The 11,856-nt window shown below is 39.2% G+C and overlaps 1 protein-coding gene across 1 annotated transcript in view; it reads left to right on the forward strand.

Annotated features, from left to right (window-relative positions):
- LOC146525881 (b(0,+)-type amino acid transporter 1-like) overlaps positions 1-11,636 on the forward strand; it is a 41,844-nt gene extending 30,208 nt beyond the window's left edge. The window contains exons 8-14 of the mRNA XM_085137566.1: positions 7,250-7,294; positions 7,391-7,514; positions 8,373-8,476; positions 10,321-10,417; positions 10,652-10,801; positions 11,213-11,387; positions 11,529-11,636. Of these exons, the coding sequence (XP_084993692.1) occupies positions 7,250-7,294; positions 7,391-7,514; positions 8,373-8,476; positions 10,321-10,417; positions 10,652-10,801; positions 11,213-11,387; positions 11,529-11,590 (757 nt within the window). The 3' untranslated portion in view covers positions 11,591-11,636. The remainder of the gene's footprint in view (positions 1-7,249; positions 7,295-7,390; positions 7,515-8,372; positions 8,477-10,320; positions 10,418-10,651; positions 10,802-11,212; positions 11,388-11,528) is intronic.
- The last annotated feature ends 220 nt before the right edge of the window (positions 11,637-11,856 follow it).

Here is an 11,856-nt window from a genome sequence, read left to right on the forward strand (position 1 = left end):
ATTTCTTTCCAACACTTTAAAACACACATATAATGCATATTTAGCTACCTGGATGTTTCTGATTGCGATTTTAGTTCAATTATTGTCATTATTAAGCCTGTTTTTGTTAGATGTTATAAGTGTGTAGTATGTGTGCATCATAAATGTGTTTTAGGCGCCATAAATGCTAGCATGAATATATACTCCTTGCTAGCTTGGAAGTCGTGGTGGGTTGAGCTAACCCTGTTCCCCACTGTTTGTATTTGGTCGTAGGAGCTGGAGTGGGCAAATTATTTACTTGGAGGTCTTTCTTTCTTTTACCTTTTTTATCAGGTATGTCGGATTTCATGTTGTTGTTTGGTGTTCGCTCGCTCTGTGGTATAGTATCACTTCCTGTTCCTGCTCAAACACAGTGGTGTTTCTGAGTAGCTTATTTGCTTAGCAGTTTAATTAACAACTTTTAAATACATTCTTTTTTCATAGTATAATCTTCACGTGCTTCATCCGAAGCACACTTTCTGTGTACTCACTACCTAATTTATAGCCAAAGTATTCACTCACTGTCTCTGTACTGTTTCGCTAGCTTAGCTCGTAGCCGACTCGTTAGCACCATGGCTACTTCACCTGTCCCTCCTGCACTTTCTTGCTCATTGTGTCAGATGTTTAGTTACTCCTCGGCCTCCTTTAGCAGTAATGATATCTGTAACAAATGTAGCATATTTGCAGCTCTGGAGGCCAGGATCACTGAACTGGAGACTCGGCTTTGCACCCTTCACTCACCCTTAGCTAGCCAGGCCCCTGTAGCTGGTGCAGCCGAAGATAGCGTAGGCCCCGCTAGCTTTTCCCCGGCAGATCCCAAGCAGCTGCGGAAAGAGGGCGGCTGGGTAACGGTGAGGAGGAAGCATAGTCCTAAACAGAAGCCCCAGGTACACCACCAACCCGTTCATTTGTCTAACCGTTTTTCCCCACTCGGTGACACACCCGCTGGGGGTCAAACTCTGGTAATTGGTGATTCTGTTCTCAGACATGTGAAGCTAGAGACACCGGCAACCATAGTCAATTGTCTTCCAGGGGCCAGAGCAGGCGACATTGAAGGAAATTTAAAACTGCTGGCTAAGGGTAAACGTAAATTCAGTAAAATCATAATTCACGTCGGCAGTAATGACACCCGGTTACGCCAATAGGAGGTCACTAAAATCAATATTGAATCGGTGTGCAACTTTGCCAAAACAATGTCGGACTCTGTAGTTTTCTCTGGTCCCCTCCCCAATCAGACCAGGAGTGACATGTTTAGCCGCATGTTCTCCTTAAATTGCTGGCTGTCTGATGGTGTCCCAGAAATGATGTGGGCTTCATAGATAATTGGCAAACCTTCTGGAGGAAACCTGGTCTTGTTAGGAGAGATGGCATCCATCCCACTTTGGATGGAGCAGCCCTCATTTCTAGAAATATGGACAAATTTATTAAACCCCTCAAAATATGACTATCCAGAGTTGGGACCAGGAAGCAGAGTTGCAGTCTTACACGCCTCTCTGCAGCTTCTCTCCTCCTGCTACCCCCCCAAAAACCCATCTCCATAGAGACTGTGTCAGCTTCCAAAAAGACAAAAAACAAACTAAAAACCAGCAACAAACAACGTAAACATTTACAAAGAAAGAACAATACAGTATCCACATCTGAACCAAAGAGTAAAACAGTGAAATGTGGATTATTAAATATTAGGTCTCTCTCCTCCAAGTCTCTGTTAGTACATGACTTAATAATTGATCAACAAATTGATTTAGTCTGCCTTACAGAAACCTGGTTGCAGCAGGATGATTATGTTAGTTTAAATGAATCAACACCCCCGAGTCATTCTAACTACCAGAAATCTTGAAGCACAGGTCGAGGGGGCGGTGTGGCAGCAATTTTTCACACCAGTCTATTAATTAATGAAAGACCAAGACAGACTTTTAATTCATTTGAAAGCCTGATGCTTAACATTGTCCACCCCAGCTGTGAAACTCAGAAACCAGTCTTACTTGTTATCATCTATCGTCCACCTGGGCCTTACACAGAGTTTCTGTCTGATTTCTCAGACTTTATATCTAATTTAGTTCTGAGCTCAGATAAAATAATTATTGTGGGTGATTTTAACATCCATGTTGATGCTAAAAATGACAGCCTCAACATGGCATTTAATCTGTTGTTAGATTCAATTGGTTTCTCTCAAAATGTAAAAGAACCCACCCACCACTTTAATCACACTCTAGATCTTGTTTTAACATATGGCATAGAAACTGAACATTTAACAGTGTTTCCTGAAAACCCTCTCCTGTCTGATCATTTTTTGATAACATTTACATTTACAATAATTGATTACGCAGCAGTGGAGAGTGGACTTTATCAAAGTAGATGTCTTTCTGAAAGCGCTGTAACTAAGTTTAAGAATATAATCCAGCCACTGTTATCATCGTCAATGCCCTGTACCAACACAGAGCAGAGCAGCTATCTGAACGCTACCCCAACAGAGGTCGATTATCTTGTTAATAATTTCACCTCCTCACTACGTACGACTCTGGATACTGTAGCTCCAGTGAAAACTAAGGTCTCTAATCAGAAGTACCTGACCCCGTGGTATAATTCTCAAACACGTACCCTAAAGCAGATGACTCGTAATCTGGAGAGGAAATGGCGTGTCACAAATTTAGAGGATCATCATTTAGCCTGGAGAAATAGTTTGTTGCTTTATAAGAAAGCCCTCCGCAAAGCCAGAACAGCTTACTACTCATCACTGATTGAAGAAAATAAGAACAACCCCAGGTTTCTCTTCAGCACTGTAGCCAGGCTGACAAAAAGTCAGAGCTCTTTTGAGCCAACCATCCCTTTAACGTTAACTAGTGATGACTTCATGAACTTCTTCACAAATAAAATTTTTATCATTAGAGAAAAAATTACCAATAATCATCCCACAGATGTAATATTATCTACAGCTACTTTTAGTACCATTGATGTTAAGTTAGACTCTTTTTCTCCAATTGATCTTTCTGAGTTAACTTCAATAATTACTTCCTCCAAACCATCAACGTGTCTTTTAGACCCCATTCCTACAAAACTGCTCAAAGAAGTCCTGCCATTGATTAATTCTCCGATCTTATATATGATCAACCTATCTCTAATAATCGGCTATGTACCACAGGCCTTCAAGGTGGCTGCAGTTAAACCTTTACTCAAAAACCCATCTCTAGACCCAGCAGTCTTAGCTAATTATAGGCCAATCTCCAACCTTCCTTTCATATCAAAAATCCTTGAAAGAGTAGTTGTCAAACAGCTAACAGATCATCTGCAGAGGAATGGTTTATTTGAAGAGTTTCAGTCAGGTTTCAGAATTCATCACAGCACAGAAACAGCTTTAGTGAAGGTTACAAATGATCTTCTTATGGCCTCTGACAGTGGTCTCATCTCTGTGCTTGTCCTTCTTGACCTTAGTGCATCATTCGATACTGTTGACCATAATATCCTATTAGAGCGATTAGAACATGCTGTAGGTATTATCCATTTGTGCATGTAAATGGAGAGTCCTCTTCACACACTGAGGTTAATTATGGAGTTCCACAGGGTTCAGTGCTAGGACCAATTCTGTTTACATTATACATGCTTCCCCTAGGCAGCATCATTAGAAGACATAGCATACATTTTCACTGCTATGCAGATGACACCCAGCTCTATCTGTCCATGAAGCCAGATAACACACACCAATTAGTTAAACTGCAGGAATGTCTTAAAGACATAAAGACTTGGATGGCCACTAACTTTCTGCTTCTTAACTCAGATAAAACTGAGGTCATTGTACTCGGCGCTGAAAAGCTTAGAAATATGGTATCTAACCAGATTCTTACTCTGGATGGCATTACCTTGGCCTCCAGTAACACTGTGAGGAACCTTGGAGTCATTTTTGACCAGGATATGTCCTTCAACGCACATATTAAACAAATATGTAAGACTGCGTTCTTCCATTTGCGCAACATCTCTAAAATTAGAAATATCCTGTCTCAGAGTGACGCTGAAAAACTAGTTCATGCATTTATTACTTCCAGGCTGGACTACTGCAATTCATTATTATCAGGATGTCCAAAAAACTCACTGAAAAGCCTTCAGCTAATCCAAAATGCTGCAGCAAGAGTACTGACAGGGACTAGAAAGAGAGAGCATATTTCTCCTGTTTTGGCTTCCCTTCATTGGCTTCCTGTTAAATCCAGAATTGAATTCAAAATCCTGCTCCTCACATACAAGGTCTTAAATAATCAGGCCCCATCTTATCTTAATGACCTTGTAGTACCATATCACCCTATTAGAGCACTTCGCTCCCGCTCTGCAGGCCTACTTGTTGTTACTAGAGTATTTAAAAGTAGAATGGGAGGGAGAGCCTTCAGTTTTCAGGCCCCTCTTCTATGGAACCAGCTTCCAGTTTGGATTCGGGAGACAGACACTATCTCTACTTTTAAGATTAGGCTTAAAACTTTCCTTTTTGCTAAAGCATATAGTTAGGGCTGGACCAGGTGACCCTGAATCCTCCCTTAGTTATGCTGCAATAGATGTAGGCTGCCGGGGGATTCCCATGATGCATTGAGTTTTTCCTTTCCAGTCACCTTTCTCGCTCACTATGTATTAACAGACCTCTCTGTGTTGAATCATATCTGTTATTAACCTCTGTCTCTCTTCCACAGCATGTCTTTTATCCTGTCTTCCTTCTCTCACCCCAACCGGTCGCAGCAGATGGCCGCCCCTCCCTGAGCCTGGTTCTGCCGGAGGTTTCTTCCTGTTAAAAGGGAGTTTTTCCTTCCCACTGTCACCAAAGTGCTTGCTCATAGGGGGTCATATGATTGTTGGGTTTTTCTCTGTATCTATGAAGCGCCTTGAGGCGACTTTTGTTGTGATTTGGCGCTATATAAATAAAATTGAATTGAATTGAATTGAATTGTTTTTGTTTTATCTTATGTCAAATATGTTACGTGTAAATACATACTTTATGTTTAATGTAAAAATAAATGCCACCCCTTTTCTACAATTCCCCTGTGGGAGAGGAGCTGGAGTGGGCAAATTATTTACTTGGAGGTCTTTCTTTCTTTTACCTTTTTTTATCAGACACAACGCAGAATCACACCGGTTACATGCGCACGTTATTTTTTACATGAGATGAATTGCAGAATGGCAGATAGAGACAAAATACTGTTAATCTGACTATCTTCAGCTTTTACACGCTTACATATACACACGCAGTTAATGTCCCTCCATTTAGAAAGGCAGAGGCATCACGGTGTGATTATTTTACGTGTAGTTTTTTTTTTTCATGTGTAATAATATTCAACATTGCTATCAATACATTTTTCAAAAAATGCCTCTCTGTGCAAAATGGGTTTAAAAACATAAACAACTGTGGGATACTGTTTTTCTGTGATTTGAACAGCCCAGCGCTGCTCCCGACACAGGGAAAACCAATTCTGCAGGGGAGACCTACCTTGGCACTTGTGCAGGTGAAACCAAAGGGAAGATATGCTTCACCATATTTTCTAGTCTTTGGCTTAGAATGAAGTTGGTTTGGAAACATATTCAGTGATGCTTCTAGTGATGTGTCGTTCGTGAACGAAATGGCTCTTAGAGCCGGGTCTTTGACGTGAAAGACGCGAGCCGGCTCCTTATCGCGAGCCGTGTTTTTTTTTTTCTTTCTCTCTCCCTCTCTCTCTCTCGCACTTTTTTCCGCTTCACTCCGCATGCAAGCCTTGTGCTCTGCGCTGGGAAGACGGGCGAGGGGCGGTAGTTACACTCGCAGTAGCACAGGAACAGAGCTGGAGGGAAAGAGAGCCAGGGACAACAACATCACATTAGAAAGGTATAGTAATCATCCACAACTATTTTCAGTTGCAGATGATAAAGGATTCAGAAAGTTTATTCATGCAGGCCCATATGACAGAGAATGTGCATCTTCTTTTTGTTTTCATATTTGAATTTATATTTAATTGTGTTGTGGTTTGCAGTGTTTTGTGTTGTTTCACTTTAAATTTGTTTAAAAGGAAAAAGCTGAAAATTTAAATAGTTAAAAGTTGAACTGTGACAAGTTGGTTTTTGTATTATATGATTTATTTATTACATTTTATGTGGAGTGAATAAATAAAAGTATATTTACCCATAGAGGCCCATAGAGACAAAGCACGTACACACTCCAAAACACGTACAAGCCCTGAAGCACGTAAAAACTCCAAAACACGTAAAAACTCAGAAGCATGTAAAAACTCCAAAACACGTACAAATCACAACACAAGTGCTCCAGAATGCTACGCCCAGCGTTGAACTTTTGTTACCTAGAGGCTACACAAGCTAGCAAGTACCAACGACCGGATTTGGTGTGTGGTAGTAACAGGTAAATGAACTTTTCTTTTAAATTATTTGAATATATATGAGTGTTTGTGTAGAAACACACAAACAATACACATATGCTTTCAATTGTGTAATTTAAGTGATCTAGGTAGCTCTGTTTTGGAAGTTCAGTTAACGCTAGAAATGTGTTTTGGAGTTTGTACATGTTTTTTGGAATTTGTATGCGTTTTGTCTCTAGGGGCCATTGTATATATTTATATATAAACATATATAAATAAAACCACTTTTTTTTACATTAGTAATTCCTTTTGTGCATAATTTCATATTATTGTTAATAATAAATTAATTAAAGCAACAAAACAACCTGAAGAGCCGGTTCGGAGCCAAAAGAGCTGGCTCTTTTTAGTGAGCCGAGCCGAAAGAGCCGGATCTCTAAAAAGAGCCGGAAATCCCACCTTTTTAAACGGTAACTCTAACGGAATACAGTTACTCATATTTTATATTTTAAATACGTAATGGCGGTACATGTATTCCGTTGCTCCCCAACACTGTTCCCCCTTGCCTCTGTCTTAACACACACCTGAATGATCCAGACTAGAAAACTGCCAAAACTGCCAGTGATCACTGCAGTGTAGTTTATTAGCAGCACCGGTTGGTATTAAACCTTTTAATTTCCATGGAAAACATGATTTAGTGTCATTCATCTGAGGTTGTATTTAAAGGGCAAATAAAACATAAAAGACATAAAAGAATAAGTTACTGCTACCGAAGATGCTGAAGAGGCTAACTCTTTTCCTGTTTATTAGGCCAGGAAAACTGGACTTAACTGGGTTACTGAGTATGTGCATATACATTTGAGTCCAGTGTTCTACTGAGAAGTATGTATCATATATTTTCTATTTCATTACTTTTACAGGAACCAACTAAATTTCATCACAGAAGAGCTAAAAGACCCATTCAGGTAAAAACATGCCCTAAAGAAACTCTAGTGTTAAGCAATAATTCACAAGGCGTTTAATTTTTTTAAAATACTTTTTCTTCTGTTGATTAATTTCAGGAACTTGCCACTGGCGATTGTTATTGGGATTCCCTTGGTTACTGTGTGCTATGTTTTGGTCAATGTTGCTTACTTCACTGTTATGACCACAACTGAACTGCTTTTGTCTCCAGCGGTTGCTGTGGTAAGGATAACACTGGTCAATAAGCATCTTGCTACTGGGATTCATTCACCTATACTTCAACAAATGTTTACTTAGTGACTGCAAATCTGATAACCATTTTTATCTTGCTAGTAATATTAGTTTTTAGGTATGATGTTTCAAGTATTTGACAGTCACAGTAACTGGATAGAAAGGATGTGTTTCAGAATTTAAGAAAAAAAGTTTGAGAAAAGTGAAGACAAAATCAAAGAAGGTTTATTTTTGTGTTGATCCTGAAAAAGCTGCTGACTTCTCAGCTTGCCCAGCTTAAGTCACCATTAATGTGAGATGGGCACACTTGTAAACTGATCCTGCAGTCAGCTGCAACAATAGCTGACTGCAGGATCAAGACAACTGTAATGTAAAGGATGGATGCAAACAACCAAGGAGTTTTATTACAACACTGTCTGTAATAAAAGGAAGAGATTGCATTACTTTTTTGGTGGGAGATAGAAAATTAGACATAGTGATAAATAATATTGATATTAAAGTGTCAAAATCAAGCTTCCTATCTTGAATTACTGTAAAAACCATTGACTGTAGTAAACTTTTCTACAGTCAATGGTAAAAACAAGTAGCAAATACAAATATCTTTTGTCAGTCATTGAAAGTCAAAATAGCTGAGAGACGTTAACTTTTAAATTTAAATTCAGTCTGTAATAACTTATTACTGATATCAAATTTTAACAGACATAAATGAGAACATCCCCAAAAGACCTAGTTATTAATCCACATGTAGTATGCCTAAATTTTATTTATTAATGGCAGTTGTAGATGAGCATAATAGCCCCTTGTTTTCATATCTTGTATTTTCTGAACCATTAGTTTGTATTTTTTTAGACTTTCGGAGACAGAGTCCTTTACCCAGCATCTTGGATTGTTCCTCTCTTTGTTGTCTTCTCAGCATTTGGTTCTGCCAATGGAAGCTGCTTCACTGCTGGCAGGTAAAAGAGACATCTACAGGGTGGGCCATTTATATGGATACACCGTAATAAAATGGGAATGGTTGGTGATATTAAAGTCCTGTTTGTGGCACATTAGTATATGTGAGGGGGCAAACTCCTCAAGATGGGTGGTGACCATGGTGGCCATTTAGAAGTCGGCCATCTTGGATACACCTTTTGTTTTTTCAATAGGAAGAGGGCCATGTGACACATCAAACTTATTGGTAATGTCACAAGAAAAACAATGGTGTGCTTGGTTTCAATGTAACTTTATTCTTTCATGAGTTATTTACAAGTTTCTGACCACTTATAAAATGTGTTCAATGGGCTGCCCATTGTGTTGGATTGTCAATGCAACCCTCTTCTCCAACTCTTCACACACTGATAGCAACACCACAGAAGAAATGCCAGCACAGGCATCCAGTATCTGTAGTTTCAGGTGCTGCACGTCTCGTATCTTCACACCATAGACAATTGCCTTCAGATGACCCCAAAGATAAAAGTCTAAGGGGGTCAGATCGGGAGACCTTGGGGGCCATTCAACTGGCCCACAACGACCAATCCACTTTCCAGGAAACTGTTCAGCTAGGAATGCTCGGACCTGGCACCCATAATGTGGTGGTGCACCATCTTGCTGGAAAAACTCAGGGAACGTGCCAGCTTCAGTGCACAAAGAGGGAAACACATCATCATGTAGCAAGTTCAAATATCCAGTGGCCTTGAGGTTTCCATTGATGAAAAATGGACCCACTATCGTTGTACCCCATATACCAAACCATCACTTTTGTTGTTCCAACAGTCTTGGAGGTGATCCATCCAATGTGGGTTAGTGTCAGACCAATTTTTTGTTTGTTAACTTCACCACTCACATAAAAGTTTGCCTCATCACTGAACAAAATCTTCTGCGTGAACTGAGGGTCCTGTTCCAATTTTTGTTTTGCCCATTCTGCAAATTCTGTGCGCTGATCTGGGTCATCCTCGTTGAGATGCTGCAGTAGCTGAAGTTTGTAAGGGTGCCATTTGTGAGTAGCTAATATCCGCCGAAGGGATGTTCAACTAATGCCACCCTCCAGTGACATGTGGCAAGTGCTACGCTGTGGGCTTTCTTGTGTCCACATTTTGGCAAATCCAACACTGAACCAGTTTCACGAAACTTAGCAAGCAGTTTGCTAACTGTAGCATGGAGATAGGTGGTCTCGTAGGGTGTCTTGCATTGAAATCTGCTGCAATGACCCGGTTACTGCGTTCATCAGATATCAACACAATTTTGATCCGCTCCTCACGTGTTAACCTCTTCGACATGTCAATGGCTGTGAACAAAGAGAAACTTGTAAATAACTCATGAAAGAATAAAGTTACGTTGAAACCAAGCACACCATTGTTTTTCTTGTGACATTACCAATAAGGTTGATGTGTCACATGACCCTCTTCCTATTGAAAAAACAAAAGTTGTATCCAAAATGGCCGACTTCTAAATGGCCACCATGGTCACCACCCATCTTGAGGAGTTTGCCCCCTCACATATACTAATGTGCCACAAACAGGACTTTAATATTACCAACCATTCCCATTTTATTACAGTGTATCCATATAAATGGCCCACCCTGTATTACATATTGCATGTCATGCTGATAGTTTGGCATAATCTAGATTATTTCTGTCAGTAGCTTTAAAGCGGTTTGAAGTGCATATTTGTGTATGTGTAAAAATGAAACAACATCTGAACATGAAAGTTAGAATCCTGAAGGGGAGGGAATGAAAAAGCAAATAAAAAAAATGCAACAAATTTATAGCAAAAAGAAAAAAAAATGAATAATGTAAACCTAATGTTTTTTGCTCTACAGATTGGTCTATGCATCTGGCAGAGAAGGACACATGGTGAAAATCTTATCCTACATTAATGTGAAACGCTACACTCCTGCTCCTGCTCTTATATTCAATGTGAGTCTTACGCATTTAATGACTCATTTTGTATGCATTCTTATTTGGCCTCAGATGATCAGCCATCTATTGTTTAAAACGTTATATGTCCTTTCACGGTGTGTTGATTACAGATTGTAAAAGTTTTAAATGAGCCCAAAAACCAGTGTCATTTCAAGTCCTATAAATTTTACATGGATTCTCAGATAAAAAATACACTGTGTTGTTTCACTACATGGCATTTCTCTGTTTTAGGGTGTTTTGGCTATTTTCTACATTATTCCAGCAGATATCAACACCCTCATTAACTACTTCAGCTTTGCTCAGTGGTTTTTCTATGGGCTGGCAGCACTGGCTCTCATAGTCATGCGCTTCACTAGAAAGGACCTGGACAGACCAGTTAAGGTGAGGCTAATTTATCTTTTATGCTGTTTGGCACAAAAGATCATTTTATTCATTTTGATGCCATGTTAATTTGGATTGACAAACCATAACATACAAAAATGACCCAATCAAGCCTTGAGATGAGGATTAATTTTATTTATTTTAACAATACCTAGTTAACAGATTAGTTATGATCAGTAATAGAAAGTCAAATATATACTTGATTTTAGAAAGTTTTATCAGTTTTTTAGAAAACATTTTTATCTGTTTTGGCTCATCTGTGCAGTCAACAGTAATTTCTGTTTTATTTGTTAGTCAGCCATATTTAGCTTTAGTCTCAAAATGTAGTAGTAAAAGTTATTATTTTTAAGAGTGTTACATCAAATATTAGACAATTAAACACTTCCTATGTACTTCTCTGTTCCCTTGAAGATACCGGTGGTCTTAGCAGGCATAATGGTCCTGGTGTCCTGCTACCTGGTCTTGGCACCCATCATTGATAAGCCAGAGCTGGAATACCTTTACTGTACCATCTTCATCTTCAGTGGTCTTATCCTTTACTACCCATTTGTCTACCGAAAAGTGAACTGGGGGCGCAAAATCATGAGTAAGTTTATATTTTTGACTGTAAAAGTTTAAAATATATATGTTGAGAAGTATTTAGAATTATATGATCAAATATGGATATGAAATGATGATTACTTAAGTGCTTGTGTTGATTTGACCTCTAACTTCTGTTTCCTCATAGGGCCCATCACTATGCATCTCCAGCTGCTAATGGATGTAGCTCCTCCTGAGAAAACTGAATGAGAAGGGATAATGCGTTTCGGTGTCTACAGGGTAATGAAAAATGCTCTGTCTAGTTTTGGAAACAGGAAGTGTGCCTAAAAGGTTAGAGCCACATTTTAGGGCTCACTTCTCTTCAAAAGTAGGATGAAATGAAATAATTTAAATTTGTTGGTTCAGGGCTCAGAAATTGTGTTTATATAGAATGACTGCAGGACACAGTGGGAGTATCTGCAGGATATTCCAGAAGTATATGAAATATAAACTAAAAACAGATGAAAGGGTACGCT

This window comes from Neolamprologus multifasciatus, chromosome 1 (genome assembly GCF_963576455.1).
Source record: "Neolamprologus multifasciatus chromosome 1, fNeoMul1.2, whole genome shotgun sequence".
Classification (NCBI taxonomy): domain Eukaryota; kingdom Metazoa; phylum Chordata; class Actinopteri; order Cichliformes; family Cichlidae; genus Neolamprologus; species Neolamprologus multifasciatus.